Source organism: Lipophrys pholis (assembly GCF_963383615.2).
Source record: "Lipophrys pholis genome assembly, chromosome: 5".
In the NCBI taxonomy this organism is placed as follows: domain Eukaryota; kingdom Metazoa; phylum Chordata; class Actinopteri; order Blenniiformes; family Blenniidae; genus Lipophrys; species Lipophrys pholis.
This window is the reverse complement of record NC_137628.1, coordinates 9,651,093-9,674,862: the sequence shown is the minus strand read 5'-3', so window position 1 is coordinate 9,674,862 and position 23,770 is coordinate 9,651,093. Positions and strand designations below refer to the sequence as shown.

Below are 23,770 nucleotides of genomic sequence, written 5' to 3'. Positions count from 1 at the left end.
CATGTTCCAGGAAGAAATGTAAAGCTCGGGACATTCGGAGGACACGCTGGCCGAGGTTCATTAAAAACTCCTAAATCGGACTCATTCTTTAGCTGAAAATGGGAAATGCGAAAAGAATGCGTTGGCTTTCCAAAAACACACATGAACTACACACAAGATTAGTCAATGTCAACAGTAATTAAAAATTTGAAGGAAATATCCCGCCCTCCGTGTAAACAGGGAAAACTGAAACTCGGAATTCGGCTCATGGGCTCTACAATTCCAGCAAATAGTTTTTTTCTGCTCGATGAACAATAACGAAGAAGGATTCCAACATTTACTGCAACATCATCTGAATCCATGGAGACACGTTTCTTCCATACAGACACTGAGTGGACCGATACCATGAAGGAGGACGCAGATCAAACGAACCCAAAACCTGACTCAAGCCAACACACATCTGATACACATATTTTAGTCTCCCTTCATACCAATTTCAACTTTAAAACTCATTTTAATACAAATAAATGATACAGAATAATTAATCCTCTAATTTTGTTTGTTTCATTTTATAATGTATTCGTCAATATGTATTAATATATTAATGTCTTTTGGCCACAGCCATCAGCAGTCTGAATCTCACATTGACATTAACCAAGAATTGTGCTCGATACCCCGACAATGTGAATGTGTGCCTCAAAACAACAAAGTGGAATTATTATTTATACTATTCTGCTATTTTTTTAATACTGTTTAATGCTGTTTGTGTCCATTTATAACGGTTGTTCGTCAGCACCTAATGAAGAAGCGCACTACAATGTCTTACAATGACAACAAAGATTTTCAACTTTCAACTTCAACTAATAATTCTTATTTTCTTTATTGACATATTGCAGCATTTTGAAATTGTATGCTTAGAATACACTACAAACATAATAGTTTCACCTCCGTGACTGTGTGTTAATGCTCAGATTCCCAACCTTCATTCGTGTGGGAAATAAAATATCAGCTTCATGTGAATTTGTTAATTTCTTCCTCGTGGGATTGTACCATGGGATTTTACTGGAAATAAAGATCAGAAATGAGCGTTCACGAGTGGAAGCGCTGAGCTCGGTAAACCGGAAAGTGTGTGTGCCCTAAGCTCACACGATGACTTGTGATCTGAGGAACATTTCTGTCTCGACGGATCCCGAATTAACCTGCAGATTAGGGTCAGGTCTGGAAATAAATACTGTAAGAATAGACTGTGAGAAAGGCCTGATGCAATTATGCCCAGACAGTTTGCTCACATTCAGTTTATTTACATTCTTCACCTGTTCATTCATTGTTTTTGTGGTTATTTGAGTTCAAAAATTGAAAAGCCTTAAAAAGTGTGTTTCCTCTTCCTCCTTTTCAAGAATGTTAAACGTTCATTGTTCTTATGTGTTTAAAGTAATTAATCAATTCATTCATTCATAAAGTCAAAGGAATCAGTAATAGAAACATCTAGATGTGATCCCAATTATATCATTTCTTTCAGTTGGAGCTGACATGTAGGTTATAGAGCATCTTCCGCTCACTAACTGATGTCATTTTTCTTAATTCAATGAGTGAATCAGACTGACTCGCACAGTCCTGGCAGCTCAAGCAGTTTAGCAAAAGACAAATATCAGTGTCGTGTGAAGGAATAAAATTTAAGTGGAAACAATCAAATCACTAAAAGTCAGAAAATGGGAGCCAGATTATCATCATTTCAAACTTTTTTATTTTTTGTTTTCCATCAGGTCACTTTGACCTTTTGGCTGCTTCAACGTCTTCTGCTGGAAACTGAACAAGTTGTTTTCACTGGTTTGCTCCTTGAAATATGTCAGAAATTAATGTTGTGGAGGTTATATTTGAAGAATAAAGCTCACACGCACACACACACACACACACACACACACACACACACACACACACACACACACACACACACACACACACACACACACACACACACACACACACACACACACACACACACACACACACACACACACGGTGTAGTGAGTCGCTGTAGAATCAGAACTATAAGTACCTTTAATGTTAAGTATAAATATATAAATACTTTTTTGGTCATAAACATACATTTCTATTTCCTCTTTATTTCTTGTCTCGGGTCTTGTTTAAAGGGGTCATATCATCCAGCTTTTCAACACTTTCACATGGGTCTGGTTGGTCCAAACATTTTGTATTCAAAGTTTTATGCCACAAATCCAGCTTTTCCTTGATTTTCCTCCATTTGAATATTGGATCATAGGAGCTCCATTCCGAATCTGCTGTGTCTGTGTGAGCTGGACTGGCTCCGCCCACACATGCCCATCTTTCGAAAAGGAGGGAGTATTTCTTCTCATGGTGCCATGGGCCATCTGCTCTGGCAGAGCTGCCTAATTGTGGGAGGGTGAAAGGGGGGGGCTAACTTGATTGGGATTGGCTGAACCCCTGATGACACTATACAGGGTTTGATTTCTGATTCGCTTGTTGGAGAGAGATGACAGATTTTGTTCACTTCTGGGTCTTCCTCAGGTATGGGGACGATTATGACTGGAAAACCATTAGAAAGTGAATTTAGCATAATATGACCTCTTTAAGCAACAAGTGAAAATGCATAATTTTTTTCAGTAAAGTTTCACGTTTACATGGCAACATTTAGAAAACGGAAACAGCAGAAATGCCAAAAACTACATACCCAGCATGCATTGCCACATGTTGGCGTTGTGGTTTGTTTTTGTAATGAAACCACACACATACATGCACAGTCAACAAAACACAATAAACATTAACGATGGCGAGTACACGGACATTCCTAAAGCCAGACGACCAAGTTAGATTGCTATTCCAGGAGACTCTCACCTGTGACACTACCAAGTCCCAGGAGAATAAAGTTTTCAGTTTTTACTCGAAAACTTTGTGGAAACGGGGTCTAAGCTGATTGGGATTGATTTTACCAAACTTGTCCGAGCTCAGAGTGAAGAGAGGAGAACAAACAGAGTTGTAGTGTTGTTCTATGAAGCCCAGTGACCTCCTGAGTGAAAGCAAGCCGCCTCTACCTGAGCGTTACAGTGATGTAAGAGGAGGCTGTTATTGACACGGTTAACAACAGACAGTCAATAAAAGCAGAGTTGACGCTGTAAACTGAGCGGACCCCCATTCTCTGACACTGACCCGGCTCCCTGCGCCCCCACCCCGACACCCACTCAGACCACCATGTTACTCTCCTCACGCACCAAACACCCCCACCCACCTCCACCACCTCGCTATAATTGGCTCTCTTAACCCGGCTGCCTAATGCATTATGAAAGCTGCTCTGGCGAGCTTATCCTCTGGCAGCTCTTACAGAATCACACCATCACAACATGCTCTGAACAGGCCCGGAGCTTGGACGGGAGGACATCACACACCTTTCAGGACGCAGGCAGAGGAGGAGGAGTAGGGTCTTCCGTAGGAGGAAGGAGGACAAACAGAGTCGCCTGAGCACTGAAACAGGTGAGTCTCTTCAGATGGATGGACAATTCACATGTAATCAAACTAACAGCAGCTGTTGATCAAAGTGCTGTGCATTTGTAAAAGACCCACAGAAAGACAGAGAGTCTGAATATGAGTGTCGGGAGCATTCTTACATGCATAGACGTTTCGTTCCGAAGCTTTAGGGGCTAAAACAGCAGAAACTCCACCAGCACTTCCCGTGGTTTAGACAGGATTATGGACCAATGATAAGATGTTATTCAGCAGTCATAAAAAAACCTGGAAGAGACGTAAGGTCAGATGAAGAGATTAAAAAAACTGTCACTGACATTTTAAATCCAATCCGAACATGTACAGACAGGGGACTTTGAATTCTTGAATGACCTGTTGATCAAAGATTTGAAGAATTTAGAGAGTAAAGAACTGAATGTTCTTGTAAAGGTGAATCTAAGTCATATTCTGGATGCGAATTGAATCAAGAAAGAAGGTTATATGGAAGAGCCAAAGATTAACACCATCACCTCAGAGCAAGAACGTCACGCTTCAGGCTCTGTCCTGTTCACCTGTCCATGTGAACCTGACTTCAGCATCGAGAGTCTGAATGAAGTAAAAACACATATGACCCTCTCAAAGACACGACGGGATAAAAAAAACTGAGCTTATTTATTGTTTATCTATTTGTCTTCTTTAAGAGTCTCTCCATTGACCCACCAAAGTTTTTGACTTTGAGTTTAAACAAACTGTTGCAGGGACTCAAAGTCACTCACCAGTGAACGTGGTCATGACTGAAGGATTGAGATTGTAGATACGAGCAGAAAGATGCCCTTTGATTGCCTCCCATTGGAGATAGACATGGCTGGTCTACGATTAAGAGACCCCCAAGGGTTAGACCCAGGATTAGATGTCTGGGTTCTTAAGCTCTTCATACTGCCACTGTGAAACCATGTATACGTAGATGTCAATTGAACAGGCCAGACACATGACCTGGTCTAATAATAAGGACGTCAACTAATTTTTCTTTAAAAAAAAAGGAAAAAAAATGTCCTCCAAGGCTTTGATGAGCGTCCAATAGTGTGCCGGAGGAGTTTTGATGTTTCTATTATAAAGGCAGGTAGATTACAACTGGAAGGACAGGAGGTGTGTTCTCAGAACTGGCCTAAAGTATAAATAAACCAACCCAAGAACAGACCCTTGAGAGACTCCACAAACTAGATTGTCAGTGGACAAAAAACCAACTACTGTCAGACAGGTGAGACTTTAACATTATTTCCCCCGGATTTTCTTTTCTTCAAAATTCATATATTTAAACAAGAGATAGGATCAAATGCAGCTATGAGGTCTAAAAGTCTAAACAATTTTTTTAGTAAACATTATTTTTTGATAAATACTGACATAAACAAAGCCAAAACAAGGCAGTTCCAATAGGACAGTTTTGCGAGTCTCCTCAAGGGATAAATACAATACAAACGATACTAATGAGGTGGAAACAGTGTCTCTTAGTATGAACAGTGAAGTCATACGTTAACTGATAAAATACAAAAGAAGGGAAAGGATATTTAAAAAATAAAATAAAATTCTGGGAATTATATATAGTCATCTGCTTCCAATGAAGGAAAAATATTTTAATCGGTTTATGAATTTCGATGTAAAAATTCCTGATATTACTGAGAGAGATTACCATTCAGTTGTCGTCAACATCAAAATCCAAGTAAACAGACAGAAAATAAATAAAGTCAAATATGATCACATAGTCTGTGTAATCATAGGCTGAGGGTTTGTATGCTCTGGGCTTGTCAAAGCTGGATGAGAATGTCAAATGAGAACAAACCATTTACAATAATCTTGATTCGACCTGAGAAACTGATTTTTGTGTCTTGGTGAGAGTGGAGAGGCTTGCTCCAGTGAAAAATGATTGAGGACAAGTGTACAACAAGACGATCCTGGTTCTATTATGGATCTAAGTCTTTCTGCGAGGTGTTCTGAATCTGAATCGAAATCCGTCTGAGTTTATTTACACAGCTTGAAAACGCATCATTTTTTAGTTTGTTTTCAGAAAAGTTATGCGTTTGGATCACAACATTTTGAAAACGATGTTCATTTACACGGAAACGAATGAAATTCTGAAAAACAATGTAGTTAGCATGCCAGGCCATGAGTAGGCGCAGTTGTTTTTTGTTTTTTTAATGAAACCACACACACATGCACAGAGAACAACACGCTATGAACATTAACATATGGACAGACGACTATCACAGGGGACTCTCAACTATAAATCTACCAAGTCCCAGGAGAGTATGGACCGGGAGTCATCACACTCTGGAAGAAAACATTGTTGTTATTGCCTAAATACTCACGCATGGTCGTGGTGCACATGCACAGTAGCAGCATGGAGTCAGACCTTTTTCGAAAAGTTGTGTCGTCAATGGCTCCGAGCGCCGTTGTCACTTAAACGATCACAATCAGGCCTTAGCTCACTGCTGGAATCTGCGTTCACGGATGGTCTGGGTTTGAGCTGGACAGACGCTCCATCATCATGTAGTTCATGTCCTTCTGTTGCAGGATGAGGCCCCGATGCTTCCGCTCCTCCGTGGACAGACTTCCCACCATCAGTGAGCAGCAGGAGAGCGACGTTGAGGACGGAGACCTGGACTGCTTCCACACCATGGAGGAGTACGTTGACTCCATCAGGGAGCTCTCCCAGCCGGCTGCCTACCCTCTCCATGGGCCCCTCCGAGGTCACCGCCGCTGGACGGCGTGCCGAGGGGCCAAACCCGCGGCTATGGCCATGTTTTTAAGCTCCCACAGAAGCCCCGCACCATGTATTGCCATCGATCCGTCGGAGGTGTTGGTCACTCTGACCGACCAATCGAACTGCGCCACGTCAGTCTGTGTGAGACAGAACCTGCTGGACCTGCTGGTGTCTCACTCCCTGTTTGCAGGTCTGGTGTGAAACATGACGCGCTTGCTGGACAGTTGAGGAATTCCGTTGTTTTGAGCGACGCGCTGCTGGATTTGTCTCCACGTGAAAAGTAATAGAGTACTGATGAACAGGACTCACTTTGAAGGGCTAACTGAGTCAACTCAGGAAGCAAAGGAAGAAAAGAGAAACACACTACCTACGGAACAAAGTGAGAGTAGAGATCACCATTAGTGTGAGTGAGCTGAGAGGCTGCAATGGGGCAACTCAACCACCAGGGGGCAACTCAGCTACTAGTAGCAGCTCAACCACCAGGGGACTCCTGAACAAGTGGTGGGCAACTCAACTACCAACTGGTCCCTCAGCCACCAGGGGGCAACCGGGGTACAATTCAACCAGCAAGTTCAGTTTAACCCGAGGCTAAGTTGAGTGAAACTATACTCCAGCCTCATCTCCTTTTTTTATTATTTTTTTTATTTTTAATCTTTTTGCTATTACATGCCAGAACAAAGATTTAAATACTCCAATAAAGACAAACAACAACATTTGGGCCCTATGGTCGCCAAGGGCCTCCTGAATTAGACCAACCATTTGATTAGGTTCTAATTTGAATAATCAAACACAGAGTACCTTTGAAACACACTCAAGTATAAAAGATTTAACCACCCAACAAAAAGAAAGCAATGAAACTACACGGAGCCCCTCAGGCCCCCAAGGGGCCCTTCAACAACCTCAGTCTGCTGGAGGCAAATTACAAAATCTAAATTAAACCTCTGAAACTGGATGCTCTTTAAAAAGTCTGAATGAAACAAAGAAACAAACAGAAGCAGGGATAACCGACCCTCAGCCATCAGGTGCCCCTGAACGCATGAAGGTCTCATTGGGTTTGTCCCATTCGCATGTTAAGAGTTGCCTAATTTTTACCAGTACGCGCCAAAATAAGATCGGAAATACCAAATCAAACCAAGCAGACACACAGACCCCTTCAGGCTCTTTAGGGCCCTTAAAATAAACTATGAATTTGAATTATCCACCAAAAGGAAACTAAATAGAGAAACGGCCCCACCGATTGCAGGGTCCTCCTGAAACAAACCAAAAAACTTTAATATTCAAAATTGAATCACAACACAGAAAACTGGACGAGCCACCTCACAGAAAACTGAAAATGCAGAGGGCCCCTCATTTGAAAAGGGGCCCCTCAATCAAATTACATTTCTTCAAACTGTTTGCAATATTGTGAGATTTCCTGCCTGACTGGATCTTTAGGAAGATGTTAGATGTTTGATTAAAATAAAGGCCTATTTGACTCGAGGGGCCCCTGAGATTAACCAGTGTTTAATCTTGACTGGATTTTCATCTTATCAAATATCAAAGGGTAAAACCCAACAGTTTTGCTTTAAAACGCTGTTAATGACACAAAACCTTTTCAGATTTCATTAAGATGAAAGACACTATCTCATCTGTTCAGTGGCCTCTTGTTGGCTGAAAGGACTGGAGTGGATGAAAACTCCTCAGTTCAAATTAAAATAGCTGAAAGGAGGCTTCTCTTAGCCATCAAAAATCCTTAACTGAATGAAATAAATACACAGAAACAAAGCAAATAGCCAGAGCCCCCGGCCCCCCGGGGGCCAAAAGAGTGAGAATATCTTTCTGATTTGGTTTTAATTTGGATATTTAAAGACAGACCTAATCACTGCTGCTTTGAGGCAAAAAACAAACGAACAAACAAAAAAAATACAGAAGGACTGCCTGACAAAATGAAAATGATGAGACCAGATGGGACCCCTCACCCACCAGGCGGGCAAAACAAATTAAAACTATTTACTCTCTTTGGGATTTACTCCTTCATTCACAGCTTTTAAGTAAAATTTTATTACTCATTTTATTTTGATATGATCACACACACAGGGGCCCACTGAAATACCCCAACAACCCTCCTCTATTCTGGTTTTAGATCATTAAACAGTTCTGCTTCAAAACGACGTGCCACAAACTGTGGAGGATGAACGTGCACGTTGGCCCCTCGTGACACCAGGGGCCCCTAAAGTGAAACTGTGAACTTTCCTTGAGTTCAAGTGTCTGAAATTTCCTGTTTAGTTTTTTTTTTTTTTTTCCTTCAAACTGAACTCTGGATCATTTTAAAGGCCTGACATGTGATAAAACCCACGACCCCTCACTCACCAGGGGCCCCCATGATACCAATAATACTAGCCAGTATTTTCACATTGTAATGCTTTTGACGGCCCCAAACTATGAAAGAGGTTAAAATATAAACAGAGAAGCCATGAAACGAGCTGAGAATCGGTTTCTATCTTCTTATTTCTCACAGACTGACGAAAAGGTGAATCCTTTGACTGTGTGTTTGTGGAACTAAACGTTTTTCGGGGATTTCAACATGTCTGTTGCATTTCAAATAAAACAGCCGTGAGAAACGCCGACCTGTTGCATTGTTGTACGTGAAAACATCCGGCGTGACCCCCGAGCGCCGCCGCCCTGCGCCGCTCCGCTTCAGGCCCGAACAGATAGAACTTTTAGTTTCTCTCCCCGCCCCTGTCGCCTCCCCGCCATTGTGAGAAAAGTATCTCCAGCTGCGCCTTGGCAAGAGCCGCCTGACGCCGTCCAACAAACATGTGGTGAGAGCGAGTCAGCGAGCGGAGCAGGCCCCCCACCCGGAGATGTTTCCACAGAACGGTGACCTCAAATCGCTGGTGCAGATTGTGCAACACGCCAAATACACAATGCACCGACGCCAACATCATCGCTGTACTCCCATCACATGCAGATAGGAAAAGTATTAAACGGAGCTACAGCTCGTTTTCAGTTGTGCAACACCGACTGCTTGAGCCGCAACTCCCCCGACGTTTCCGTCCAATCGAATCCGCAGCGAGCCGCAGATATCATCTACTCTCCAGAACTCATTAAATTAGGGAAGCTGTGAGTTATTGCGAGCAATAAGATACACCGCCGCGTTCCAGACGAGTTATGCGAAGCAGATTTTCTCTAGTTGATTCAGAGTTTGCTTGGTGTGTGTGTGTGTGTGTGTGTGTGTGTGTGTGTGTGTGTGTGTGTGTGTGTGTGTGTGTGTGTGTGTGTGTGTGTGTGTGTGTGTGTGTGTGTGTGTGTGTGTGTGTGTGTGTGTGTGTGTGTGTGTGTGTGTGTGTGTGTGTTGCATAAACCCCATGTAATGTGCAACGTAGCTAAAGACGGCAGGACAAAGCAGCTGATGAGCACAACGGTGCAAGTTACTAAGAAAATAATACTTCATGATAGTGACTAGTCATTTCTCTGAAACATGTAGTTGCTTCACAAGTTACTGAAAAACAACACGGGCTGTGCTGCCAACACCGTGTCTCAATAAGTCCAGCCCCACTGACATCAGTGAGTGGGAGGAAGATGCTCTATAACAAAACGTCCGCAACCTGCGGCTGTGGAGCCTCGTGTGGCTCTTCAGCCCCTCTGTCGTGGCTCCCTGAAGATTTGAAAATATCATACAAAAAATTTCAGCGAATGATCTTTTTTTTTTTTTTTGATTATTTACACAACAGTCATTTTCAAAGGGACGAAAAGGGCTTTAAAAAAAGAACTAAAACCGAACTGATGTGAATGTAATTGCACACATTTGGACAAAACCTTTTCTCACATTTTTGCTGCTGTAACAAATGAATTTCCCCGTTGTGGGATTAATAAAGTCTAATCTAATCTAATGTAAAATGGGGAAAAATAAGTAAAACCACAAGAAATAGGTCAAAACAGTCCCCTCCCCCCCAAAAAAGACTAAAAATCTGAAAAGAAATAAGCTTAGAAATGAGAAAAATACATGCACAACTGCGAATAGGATTATAAAAATTCAAAAATGTCCAAATCATCGGAAAAATACAGAAAAATAAGCAGGGAACTGTTCAAATCAGCTCCAAAAACAGCTGAAAATGTAAAGAAATGTTTACCATCCTAAATGGTAATTGAATGCAACATAAAATGCACTTTTTTGTATCAAGGCAAACCTGTTTTGCGGCTCCACTTAAATTTGATTTGGTGGAAAGGGACAAAAATGGCTCTTTCGGTCATAAAGGTTGCAGATTTCTGCTCCATAATCTGGACGCCAGTTCTTCTAGATTCGTGGACTCACGACAACGAGAGGAGGCGGAAACAAAACAGCTGAGATCAATTACCAACATGCGGACATGCTCTGAGAAAGAAAATCCATTGAAGCACGTATCAGCAGCTGAACGTCTCCGTCAGTCTCTCTTTGGATGAAAAGAAGATTCAGTGAATCTGAAAGGGTTTAGCGCGCGACTACTGTGAAAATAAAAAGAACTGGAGTGTAATATTGAAGGAACCTACCTGCTGGTGAATAAAACATCTGGATTAAAGTGGACAACAGAAAGTAAAACGTGATGATTAAGGTACCTGTGTGTGTGGGTGTGTGTGTGTGTGTGTGAGTGTGTGTGCGTGTGTGTGTGTGTGTGTGTGTGTGTGTGTGTGTGCGCGTGCCCGCTGTTTATCCTCACTTCATCCTTCGTTAGATTAGAAACCAGAGATTGTTTACTTGGCAACATTCAGTCCATTTTTTTCCCGATTAAAAAGCAGCTTCATCCTCTTCACAGCACGCTCGCCTCCGGGCGTGCCTCAGCGTTTAATGGCTAAATAAATAAAGCCAGTGTTTGGTAATTTGTTGAAGAAGGCTGAACTTTCTCCTTGTAAATAGCACCAAAAAATACTGGGAGTCACTGAATAGGCCGCACATCAGAGTCTGATTTTCTTTCTTTTTCTAATGATTGAAGGGACTAAATATGTGCCTCAATAGGACTTGTTGTGATATCACGCACAAACGGCAGCGACTCATCTGTGTGTCATCTGTGCTAGAAATAAAAGCACAATGTTTCCTGTGCGCACGGCGGACAGCTGTGATTAATGGTGATCTTAATTTGTGTGTGCACAGGTTTGTTTGTGTGTTTGTGTAATCAGGCTCAATGTAGCTTGCTGGACTGTGTCTCATTAGTTTTTACTGAGCAGTAAGTTCAGACGACGTCACAGGACCCGGATAGAACCTGAGAAAACCTCAGTGTGTCTATAAGGACCTGCAAACAAACTAAACCCAGAATTCTCAGTCAGGCTCATTGAAGTGGACGGGAGGACGGAGACATTAACAGGTTCTTTTAGGAACAAACGCGTGTCACTATAAAAAACGGACAAAAACAAATCATCGTACACACTTATTGTGATACACACAAATCTGTATACAAACAGGGTAAAGGTATGATATATACTTGTGTGCACACACCTATCTTCTTATTGTAATTGTGTGCAGAGAGACTCTTGTTGGTATGCACAGATCTGTGTGTGTGCACACATTTTGAGACACACGCATTTGCGCACACAGAAATGTTCATATTAAGGAATGTATGGATGCCCATACCCACCTGTGTACAACACACACGTTCATATACACCAAACAACTGTATATGTAGACACGAATGTGAGACAAATGTCGCGCGCGCGCACGCACGCACGCACGCACGCACGCACGCACGCACGCACGCACGCACTTTCATTCAGAGAAATCTGTGTTGGAACACAAAGTGGAGACACTAACACACAGCTCTTTATGTGAATTATTTATTTTATTTTTTATTTATTAGCCCCACGCAGATCCTCAACATTCACGTCCTCTCACAAGACGTTCGAGATGTTTTCAATAGTCCCATTAAATTGAAATGTGATCGCCTGCACAACCGTTGGCCTTTAATACGCTGTGCAATCATATTGATTTTGAAATAAATAGTTGCTCATAAAAAAATATGCTTGGTGTAAATAAGATTCTGACGTCTACTGACTAAGAATCTGCGGCAGCAGACGCGGGGGGGGGTAATTAGAGCGACAACTCTGGAGAAGCACTTAATGAGGAGGCAATATGTCACAGTGCACAATAACAGCTCTGTCATCTGCGTCCTCTTCTTCTTGTGGTGTGATCACACACTGTTGGAGAGCGGCGTGCAGCTGTGAGGCCTGAACGCACCGCCCGACTTCCTGCCACTCGGCCTCAGCTGGGTTTTCAGACCGGCGGCTTGGCCTGAAGAGCTGCGGCCTGCGAAGGTCTCTCACCTTTGATGTGATTACATCAAACCTGTCCGCCCGTCTTTTTGAGCTCCACAAACACTGCAGGGCCTCCAGTGAGACAAATGTTTCCTTCGGTGCAGGGATCTAATCAGCAACATGAAGGACAAATACTTGTGTGTCTGTGATGATGTGCTGAGTCAGTCAAATCAGTCAAGTATCTATTCTATTCTATTCTATTCTGTATTCTCTATTCAGGCTGGACTGCATGGTGTTGGCTTGCACTCATGCCTCACAGAGAGAATATCATCACACAGTGAGGGATTAGGTATTCTTTATGCTGTTTTGAGTTATTTAAAAAAAAATGGAATTAATAATCCAAAATGCTTCAGATTAAGATTCTTAATTGGTTTGTTTTATTTCTTCTTCTTCTTCTTCTTCTTCTTCTTCTTCTTCTTCGTCTTCTTCTTCTTCGCTCAGTGGGCATCTCCTGTCTGTCATCTAATAGCAGGAAGGAAGGTGGAAGCTACAAACCCGATGCAGGGTTGAGAAATTTAAACATGACGTCTGTGGCAGGTTGAACTTAGACCTACATGTCTGCGGATTGTTGTGGATCTGCATGTTAAGGGAGCTTATTGTGAGTGCAGTGCAAACCACTGCACCACTGAGCCATTTGACAGTTTCCACACTCTCTCTTGTTTGTGTTTCTTTCCAGTGGGTCTCGGTGTTTGTGTTGGTTTCCTACCTGCTCATCGTGAGTACGCCGTTGTTCTGCATCCTCTTTCTGGATTCATTTTGACTTTCAGTCTGTGGAATTGTGATAAATGTGGAGTGAGACGGATGAGAGTTTCTGCTCCTTTTCCCAAGATAACGTCATCTTTCAGTATCTGTCAGTTCTTCGGTTTTACCGAGTGTATTTTGTACTGAGAAGCTCATATTGCTCTATATTTCTCTGCTTTAGTTTTTTTATGTTCCTAGACATATCTGTACTGTTGTTGGAGTTTTGGTCATGATTAATTCATATGCTGGCCATTGTCTGGGTGACAGGATAGGAGTAAAGCGGCTTTAATGAAACAGGATAATGAAACACCTGGTTATCGTCGTGCTTAACACAATGTCATGTTTATTGGAATCACTCTCTGCTGTGCAAAAATATATCTAGGTAATTTTTGGGCTTTGTCAATAAAGATTCTGGGAAATTCAAATTCTTATACTGAGAAAGAAATGCATGTGTGTGTGTGTGTGTGTGTGTGTGTGTGTGTGTGTGTGTGTGTGTGTGTGTGTGTGTGTGTGTGTGTGTGTGTGTGTGTGTGTGTGTGTGTGTGTGTGTGTGTGTGTGTTAGTGTTTTATTCAAGACCACCTAACCTGAGACCAAGACCAGATCATCCCAAGAACAAGACAAGTCCAAGATCTTGAATATTTGAGTTTTCAAGACCACTCTGGAGTACTACAACACTCACGTATGTATATAAATCACAAGGGGTATTCATGGTTTTACATGAGTTGATTTTACAAATATAAAATAAACAAAGTCCTAATAATTGAATTAGCATAATTTCCATTCCATTCCCCCAAAAATCATTCAATGAGCAGAAAACATGGCATGTGATAATTTATGCGGTTTTCCCTCCACGTGTTCCTTTTCTCCCGCTTCTCTGATGTTACAGTTGATTTCCCTCCCCCCGTTCTGGCACAGTGGCTGTATGAGTGACAGACGCTTTTACCTACTGTTAAGTATTTGTTGCGTGGGCTCTGGGAAAGTGATCCGTTCACACGCTGCGCGCTGTTCGGTCTTGACTGAGCGGATACTTGCAGCAGCATGTATCACGGGAGACAAACGCGTCAATGAAACACCGGAAACAGGAGCTGATTTCGCTGCAAGCGTCAAAAGGCTGTTCCAGTGAAAGTGTTTCAGAGTGTTGCGAGAAAACAGGTGCTGGCGTTCTGCCAGCCCACTGCATTCAGACCAGAGCCCTCCTCCTCCTCCTCCTCCTCTTCCTGCGTGAGGCCAAGCTGTGTCATCATCATGTTTTGTGGTTGCCGGTAAATGCTACCAGGCGTGAGGAGTGTCGAGGAATGACGAGTTCATCTCCCTCCTGGACTTTTACTTTAGACGCACCTTTTATTTTTCCTCAGTAAAAGTGATGTTTTAGCCGTTAATCAAAGTTTCTCAACGTCCTCAAAGCGAGGCGTCGCTTCAAAACAAACCTCGCTCCTGATAACGCCTCTACGGAGGAGCTATCACCACTGTCAACCCTAAGAGTAACTTACATGGTACCAGTGCTGGAAGTAATAGACTACAACATCTGTGCTTTTATTTGCCGATTCTAATTTAAATAATCAACACATTTGCTATCACATAAAGTCTCTGTGAGCTTGTTACTGTTGTACTTGAAAAAAGGTTATAGAGCATCTGCCTCCCACTGACTGATGTAACTTCAACTCACCAGGAATGCAACAGTTACCTATTTAGTTACTTAACAAACAGCACTTCAGACATTTCAAAAATGTGTGCAGGCACGTATTTACATGTAGAGACATACATTTCCATTTATAAACCCCTTGTTGATAATAATTAAATTAATATTTTATGAAAATATTTTTACACAAAATAAATAATGTATATCTGAGTATACCCACACCTATACATACTTATGTACATATATACATTCATACATGAGTCATATATCTAATTAAACATACCTGAAACGGGGTAGGAAGCTTGACTGTGTCTTCAATAGCTTGCCACTTTATCTAATGCCAAGATCCTTTGCCATTGTTCATAAAGGTCAGTAAAGTAGTTACATTACTATTCAATTAACTTATCATGTCATCTAAACCCTCATTTCTCCACAGATCATTCAGCAGTTACATTTCAAAGTTTCTTCACACCTTTCAGGAGCAAGAATCTTTGTTTGTCCTCCATCAAATAAAGATGTCCGATTAGTTTGGATTCTCTATGTTTATACCACAGTGAAGTTGGACCGTACAAAACCCCCCAAAACATTTCCTTTTCTGTGAAACACCAATTATTTATCTTTTCCCACAAACAATCCCACAGTTCTGCACAATTCTCAATATTTAATGTTAAGATTTCATCTTGTAAATATTGCCTTAAGAATACCAAAGTGTTTCTGAGGGTATGACGAATATCATAGTACTTTAAGGAATGTACTAGTAGTAAGTAACATATCCATATACAGACATGTGAAAAAAATTAGGACGCACCCTACAAAAGCTGGTGTGTTTTATTTTTTTCCCCCATATTTGGACATATGGATATTTAATATTACTTTCAACAATGCAGAAAAAAAATGATAGTATAAATAAATGATTATAACTGAAGAAAAAAACCTTCTATAAAACGTATCCCTGAAGTTATTTCAGCCACAGGTGGAAACACGAGCTGTTAGTGGGTAGAGTGTCCTCACGTTTCCTCTGTTAGAATTTGCATTTTGTTGATATTGTTTGTTTAATGAGTAAAATGAAGTTTATTTTGGTTGTTTATCTGCAATTAAATCACTTTCTTGTCCAGAGCTGAATAAAAACAAGATTAGACATCAACATGTGAACATTTCTTGATAAAGAACTGATTATTTAATGAGGTGTCCGAATGTTTTTTCACATGACTGTATAGGTATTTTGATACCACACTGAGTATTATGAAATACTGAAAGATACTTTTGCTAAATCTGATCTGTTTTAAAATTTATATGGTGTAATACTACCTGGCATATTTTCATATCCACCTCATTATACAAGGTGTGCTTTAGTGGCTTTAAACTGAATACCTTGGTTCATTTTGAACAAATACAGTATAACAGCTGTATAACTGATATATATGACAGGTATGTGTGTATAATGAGCGTCATTTCAGGGACAGGTCACCCCAGACATCCATTTTTAAAAATTTTCCCATCAGGCAAATATTAGGAAACAACACAATCTCACGGACTGATGAACAGCTTCTTTCTCCCAAGTGGTCTCCAACACTCTTCATCCATCACACTTCATCCCTCCGTCATAATAACCTGCACTGATATCACTGTGACAACCACCAATACACAAACCAACATGTGAGAAATGTTTGGATGATTAAGTTTTTTTTACTGTTTGTGGGTGTGTGTTTGCTTTATTCACCTTGAATACAGTGGTGTTATCGACATAATGGGGTATTTTCACAGTGTATGGTAAATTATGCCTTGCATTATGAATTCAACAGTGAAATGGAAAATCCACAGTATAATCGTCAGGATCATGTCTCATTAATACCAAACATTTATTGTTATGGTCACTGTGGTACCAGTACATTCATGGTGTCACAATTCATGTCACATTTTACATTTTCTAATGAGCTAGAATGCACATAAGTGTTTCATTCATTCATCTTTAGTGTTTCTCTTCAAGGTTCGTTCAACCAATTATCCTGAAGATATCCATCACATCTCAATTGACTTGCATGAGGATAGATTGGAACTGATGCAAGAGAGAGCAAACCTGCATCAGTTTGTCAGAGCCACGAAATAACTCTTAAAGTGTGTTAATAGATGGGGATTGATCCACATAAAGCACAAACACGTGAGTACAGTTATTTACTCTGCTCTGTTGCGCAGCTTCACTTTATAGAGGTTTGGGTTTGTCCAGACATGTCGGGGCAAAACTACTGTCAAGAGTGTGTCACTGGGGTTCGTAGTCCAGTCACCCTGTTTAACTTTTACTCACACCAACAAATTATGTCAGGAATTCTCTTAATGAATGTTTTGACTTAATCCTGCTGGTCCTTGCTGAGCTCATGCTTCAGACTGCCTCCGGAGTGAGTGTGAGAGTGGAAATTCCTGAGCATATTTCAGGTCTGGCCTGACGGGAAAGAGCTCTTGCTCTGGGAAAACCCACCGCGGCCTGCCTATAAAAGCCGAGGACGCTGGCAGCAGCAGCTATTCGCTCTTCTCCCCTTCTCTTGATCGTGTCGGACCTCACTCACACTCTCTCCAAAGGGATTTCTGGACTTGTTTTTGTGTTTAGTGAAGAAGTGACGAAGAAAATGGCTTCATCACAGAGAAACTGGGCTCTGCTGCTGCTGGTTGTGGCTGCAGTTTGCATGGAGCTTTATGAAGGTGAGTGGCGCAGAGCAATAGAAACCTGCAAAAAATGTGAAACTCTACAATGCATTATTGCACAACTCCCAGTGTGAGGGTGCAGCTGCAGCCTGGTTGACTTGTTGCTGACTTTGCATGTCTTCCCTGCAGCTCAACACTTGGGACTGGGACACTGCTCCTGTCCCATCACCATCAAGTTCATCAGAGGCAACATGTCAGACTTCCAGGTCCTGGAGCGGCGGCCCGGCTGCGATAAAACTGAACTCATGTAAGTTTGACAATTTGAGTTTGAGTATTTTGACGGAGTGTGTTGCAGCTTTGTGACCATCCTGTTCACCCTGATGTGTCTGGGATGTTTCAGTGTGACCATGAACAAGCCGCATAAGGCCACAGAGAAGATCTGCCTTAACACAGAAGGGAAGATGGCCAAGGCTTTCCTGAGGTGCTGGGAAAAGTGAGTGTTATTAATGCATATTTCCCTCTCGAACAGCATCACTCTGGCCTCGCATGAACCTCCTTAACCAGCCCAAAGGGGAGCGGCAGACACTGACCGCTCCGCTCTGCTTCTTTGATGGTGCTAAATTAAAAAAGACTTGTGGAGTCTGTCTGCAGCTTAAATCTGCACGCAGGTTTTTTCTTTCTACTGCGTTTGAGCTCCATTTGCAGATTGAATCCTCCCGCAGAGTCAGGGGCAGAACATCACACCACTTAGAAATGTTGGATTTGGCCTCGAGAGGAAGCTTCAGAATAGATTTTGCAAAGCCAAAAAAAGGGGAGAGGGGAAAAAAAAAAACATGAGCCTGGATAACTTTCTCTGCAACACAAAGCAAACGAAATGTTTCTGCTTTTAACAAACCTCCGCTCAGCAAATCTCATGACACATTAACATGCGACTCCTGCCATGAACCTCCAGATGTTTCGCATTAGTCCGCTGGCCTAATCCCAGATTTTCTCCCCCCCGTGTTCCTCCAAGGATAAACAAAGACGAGGGCCGTAAGATGGAGTGCCTCGAAAGAAAGAAGAAGGCGGAGGACCGGACCTCCGAGGACTGAGGCTCGGGAACACAGAGAGACGAACTTTTCACTGAACTCCTGCAGGGGAGCTGGGACGTGACGGCGAGGGCCGAGGAGAGGCGGGGAGGAGGAGGAGGAGGAGGAGGAGGAGGAGGGTGACTGACAGGCAGGAACAGCCTGAGAGGAAAGACGAGAAGATGTAGAAGTCCGAGCAGAGACCAGTAAATGTACAGTACCACAGCAGCAGGTCTGTGTACGAAGGCCACTGTTGGAAATGCACACAGCGTTATATTTTTTCTCCTTGACACAATTATTTATATAGATTTATTTATTGAAAGAATTTTATTGCTATGATGGTTATTTTTGTGTGTATTTTTTACAAAAGTCCAATCAAATAAAGTGAATTTTTTCAGACGATCCCTGGTGTTTCATTACCCACTAGCGCCAACCTCAGGTCAACAGTTCTTCTGGATGGAGGTCAAGAGGTCGGGCCTTTTCCCAGCATGCATTCTGTGGTGTTTAAAAAAAATAAAAAAAAAGAAGTTGTTGGGCTGAACATGTGATTTTGGGGAGGTGGGGTGGGGGGTATGTATTTGTTTTTTTGACACTTTGTTTATGTCTGGAAAGTGCTGCTCACGATCGTCCGGTTGTGCGACGGTTGCTTGTTGGAAGGTGCTTGGATCGTTGCGTTAATTGCAGCTATTATATGACATCAGCAAGGGAATTGATGTTTCATTTATTTGTCAGATCGTCAACATGTCTATATTGACAGCGCCAGTAAAATAAATGATTTTGCCCACCTAATTGCCCCTTGGGGATAAATAAAGTTTTCTTTTATTCTGACACATAATGCACATTTCAATCACATAATTAGCAATAGCATACAGGTAAAAGGCTCAATGTCTCCATTGGAAGCAGTTTGCGGTTCAGTGTCTTGCTCAAGGACACGTCGACAGATGAGGGATCGACCTGCAACCTTCTGATTTAGATACCAACTGAGCCATAGTCACTCTTATGTTGTCTAAAGCTAAATTAAAGCTGTAATCTGATGATCTATTTGTCAATCAATCTGCCTTCTACCAATCACTGGGACCTTGGAAATGTTGCAAGTTTGCTTTGCACTGATTGGTTGATGGGGGGCAAAAGGGGCGGGGATAAGTGAAACTTGCTGACTCCAGTAAAGCCACCTTGATTTGTTCCAGCTGTTTCATCACAGAGGGGGCTTTTTCACAGTCATCTTTAACTTTGGATGGACATGAAACCCCCCAGACTTCGTGTCTCCGTTTTGTTTTTTTTCCCCCCTGTAGCAGAAACCAGAATCCATTACAACTCTTCCATAAGACTTTTTACCTTTTTGTCGCTGTTGGTGAAAACCCACGAGCCATCTGTTTCCAACTGTCATTTCGCAACCCTGCTAATGAAACTTGTGGCTCACAGCCGCATCCCAACACAAACAAGTCCTCATTATTGTGCAGCGGAGGCGCATCTGCCTCACCAGGACACTGATGTGACTTTGTTGCAGGGACTGACAAATTAATTGTTATCACTGAAAAAAACCACTCGCACCTCAAGCGGGTTGGGGGGGTGGGGGTGGGGGGGTGATAACAATAAATGATGCCCATGAGGGTATTTGACCACAGCTGTTTGTAGCAGCTGCAGGCCGCACGACAGAGAGAGGAGATGGATTCCCGGAGCTCCTCCAGACTCTGATGAGTTACGACTGGTGGAGTTTTTATTTCAGTCACCAGAGCAACAGAGAGAGAAAAAAAAAAAAGACAAGTCCGAAAGTTAAACTGAAATGGGATTTCTTGTCATAAATGTGCACTTTCAGCAAAGAAAGACATGAAGTTGTCCCATCTGGAAACACATCCGCTCCAGAAAAGTTCTGTTGTTTACTTCATCTGTAAGTCATTGTGAAAGTGGCATCCAGCTTTCTGTTTCGGGTTCACTTCTGAGAAAAACTGCAGTTCTGGATCATCAAAACATTGAAGTAAAACCAAACACTGGACGCAGAAACACTCATGATCAGGCAAAGCAGGTTCTTTTTAATGTTCTTCACGTTCTAGAATTTATTCTATTATGGTTCTTGAATGTGTCAGTCTAAATCTGAGTTGCTGTTTCTGCAGTGTTCACAGACAATGGTTTGTTCACAGGTTTTCAGAAGCTGTGCTGGTGGAAAATGGGTTTGAGAAGAATGTACTGAACAGTTCTCATAGTGAGAACAACATTGGCTTTCAGATAACCGTTTCAACGGTGTTCACAGGCGATGGTTTCCAGATGTGTTCCTAGATAATGGATTTTTAGAATTCCCTGACACACACAATGTCTGTTATTCACCAACAATTGGTTTCAAAAGTGCGTACAGAATGGTTTTCATCAAAGTTCAACGACAATGGTTTTCAGAAGTGTTCACAGGTAATGGTTTTAATTCCTTTTTCTTTTTTTTTTACCAAGGTGCCTGCAGGTAACAGTATTCTGGAGTGCTCACAGACAATTCAGAAGACTTTCTAAGTGAAAGTTTTAGGAAGTCACCACAGATAGTAACTTTCAGAGGTGATGGTTTTCTGTAGATTTCTCAGACGACGGTTTTCAAGAGTGTCCCTGAGTCCATGCAGTAGTTTCCAGTACAGAATCCTTTAACACGGTGCTGTTCAAGAGCCAGACTTCTATCACAAAGACTTCATTTAAAATGTTGTCTCTTGTGGAAACGGATTTCTCCAGGTTCTCTAAATCAACCCAAAAATATATCTCTTAAAAATAAAGTGCTATGCTGACCATTCCTATCATGAGTTGCCATTTGTTAAATGTGACCCCCCCCCACAGTATGATGCAACCCTTCCAGTCTTTTGTTGCAACAGTTCTAAAAGAACAGATCGCTTATGGTTACAACTAACATTTGATATGTTTTGTTTATCACTTTGAGTCAAACAAAAGGTTTTTGATGAGTTACACTTCACTGCCAGTGGCCTGTTTTCACTTAAACTTTACGCCGAAAAAGTGGAGTTTAAGTTTTGAGCACAAGCCTGAAGTGAGGATGCCTTCAAAGTGACTGCACGAATAGTTTTAAATATCAGTAAACCAACAGAGTGCGCTACGTCTGCTTGTGGATTCAATCTGTCTCTGTCTCTCCATGTAATCCCTCAGTGTGTGTGTGTGGGGGGTTTGGACCATCTGCTGCAGGCTTCCTCAGTTCTTTAGGACTCCGGCTGAATGTCGGGGGGCTGAACAATGAATGTGGGATCGAACAGAGGCCTCGCTGCTGGTCCAGCTTGATGCAAACTATCTGAACTGCCCATACTGTTTTTCACAATGCATCCTATGATAGTTCAGCTTTACGTTCCTGTTGCACTTGAAAGTAACGGACTACAATACCTTCTGTGCACTCTCACACTCCCACGCTGTTCACATAATCTCACACCGACGAAAATGAAGCCTGGAAGTTGCTCCTTCAGGGTGAAAAGCAGATCTGCTCAGTACTTTAGTTTTTTTCTGCTGGAGATAGGATTTTTCCCCCCACTTCATACCAACAATTAAAGAAATAAACACCATTTGTCAATAAAAACCTTCCAATCACACAACAACTTTTTCCAAATTGTATTTATTCAATAAAATATGGGATGAGCAGTTTGGATATTAAAGACATTCTGCTGTTTTGGACAATGAGTGTTCAGAATATCATGAACTAAAGTAATACATAACTTTTGGCTGAAACAACTTAGTACCTCTTTACTATTCCAGAATTTTTGGTGTTAAATTTTCTGTCACTCTACTGTTAGGATTGGCATTAGTTGTGAATTTAACTGTTATTGTCTCACAAAACTCCTGTTTAATAGTTAGCATTAGCCTGTATCTACCGTAGCTGTGATTCAGCTACTTCTAATAAATGTTGACTAATAACAGTTTCTTTTTTTAGAACTGTCTGTATGAAGTAATTTATACGAAGTGGTGTTGTCGTCAAGGCCAAGACCAGGGTCTTCCAAGATCAAGACGAGATGAAGACTTTAAGGGGCCGAAACCAAGTCAAGACCAAGACCTTGAAAACACCGTTGAGACCAACACCCTTCTCGAGTACTACAACAGTAATGCCAAGTATGTCTACATGATTCATTCAGGAAAAAGGTCAACCTTATAATGTTAATGTGAAAATAGTCACACTTAATTAGTCTAACAAAGTTAGCTAGCATTGAAACCAGCAGGAAGCGTATCTGTGTAGAAAACACGTCTATAGATATTAACTTTCAAAGCATCATTTCACGTTGGCTTCTGTGTTGGATTATACGTTTTTTATTAATGCAGTAACAGTTGACAAAATAACATTTGACAGTAACATGCTAGTAACTGTTTAGAAATTTTTTTATGAAACTCATTCCTCTTCCATCTTCCTTCCACACAGTTTTTTTTAGCATGTGTGTCACGAAACAGCGGACCCAAAAGATTCACAAACAAAGTTCCATTAAAACAGAGTTTATTCTCAGTTTGAAAAGCCAGAAGTGTGCAAAGGGTAATCCACAGCGTCATCCACCAAACCAAAACAGAGTCCAGCAAACCATGAAACAGCGCAACAGGAGAGGACAGGATCAAGTTGGCAGAGGGAGGCCACAATTACACGTACCCAGGTATTTACAAATCAGTGATATTTCTCTGCATTTGGGGCTCACATTTACACATAAACGAGTCGCCAAGTCGTCCAAGTCGCCTGAAACGATGATTCCTGAAAACTCCGTCCACAGTGGCGCTCTGGATAAACTCTGTCTCTCTGTGTGCATCTACAGGGGGGTAGGCGGGGATTTACGCCACAATTGGTGACGTCTTGTTTTTCCAAGAATTCTGATTGGCTATCATGGCTTATTGCTTCTTGTTACACTGCCCCCTGCAGGTTTGGCATGCTCATAGTAGCTGTGTACCAGATATATATATGGGTCCCTGGCAATGAAGACTTTTTCGTAAATTCGGAACGGGGAATATCAGTTTTTGTAAAAACCCTGGGTACGTGTAAACGTGGCCGGAGAGGGGTTTAAGTACACTGGAAAGTGGAGGAAACTCATAATGACACAGATTGGAGCACACAGAGGGAGAATAGTGCAGACGCAGACACAGAGACTTGACAATATGACGCACTTCTTTAAAAAGCCACATCCCCTCATTCAAAGCTTCTACATTCCAAACTCTAAGATACAAACTTAAAGAAGTGCACAGTCATTGCCCATTGTATTCAGTATTTACATTC

At 41.8% G+C, this 23,770-nt stretch overlaps 2 protein-coding genes across 3 annotated transcripts; both read left to right on the top strand.

The window, feature by feature from the left end:
- Nucleotides 1-3,309: 3,309 nt before the first annotated feature.
- LOC308110359 (uncharacterized protein) lies at nt 3,310-8,815 on the top strand. 2 transcript variants are annotated; one of them, XM_080464606.1, is made up of 2 exons: nt 3,310-3,483; nt 6,022-8,815. In XM_080464606.1, exon 2 carries the CDS (start codon nt 6,023-6,025, stop codon nt 6,410-6,412), a length of 390 nt encoding a protein of 129 aa, XP_080320732.1. In that variant the 5' UTR covers nt 3,310-3,483; nt 6,022; the 3' UTR covers nt 6,413-8,815. The 2 variants fall into 2 exon arrangements, with proteins under 2 accessions (XP_080320732.1, XP_080320733.1); XM_080464607.1 differs by having other exon boundaries at nt 3,356-3,483; nt 6,002-8,809.
- An 8,520-nt stretch (nt 8,816-17,335) lies between these two features.
- On the top strand, nt 17,336-18,960 carry LOC308110455 (uncharacterized protein). The gene is made up of 4 exons (XM_080464746.1): nt 17,336-17,548; nt 17,681-17,798; nt 17,892-17,984; nt 18,504-18,960. The coding sequence occupies exons 1-4, from the start codon at nt 17,476-17,478 to the stop codon at nt 18,580-18,582; spliced, it is 363 nt and encodes a 120-aa protein (XP_080320872.1). The 5' UTR covers nt 17,336-17,475; the 3' UTR covers nt 18,583-18,960.
- The last annotated feature ends 4,810 nt before the right edge of the window (nt 18,961-23,770 follow it).

What these genes read in the sequence shown, in the direction of transcription:
- LOC308110455 (XM_080464746.1), top strand. Translation starts at nt 17,476, where the DNA reads ATGGCTTCATCACAGAGAAACTGGGCTCTGCTGCTGCTGGTTGTGGCT. An exon ending in TTGCATGGAGCTTTATGAAG is followed by an intron (nt 17,549 to 17,680) that starts GTGAGTGGCGCA and finishes TCTTCCCTGCAG; the next exon opens with CTCAACACTTGGGACTGGGA. An exon ending in TGCGATAAAACTGAACTCAT is followed by an intron (nt 17,799 to 17,891) that starts GTAAGTTTGACA and finishes GGGATGTTTCAG; the next exon opens with TGTGACCATGAACAAGCCGC.
- LOC308110359 (XM_080464607.1), top strand. Translation starts at nt 6,005, where the DNA reads ATGTCCTTCTGTTGCAGGATGAGGCCCCGATGCTTCCGCTCCTCCGTG.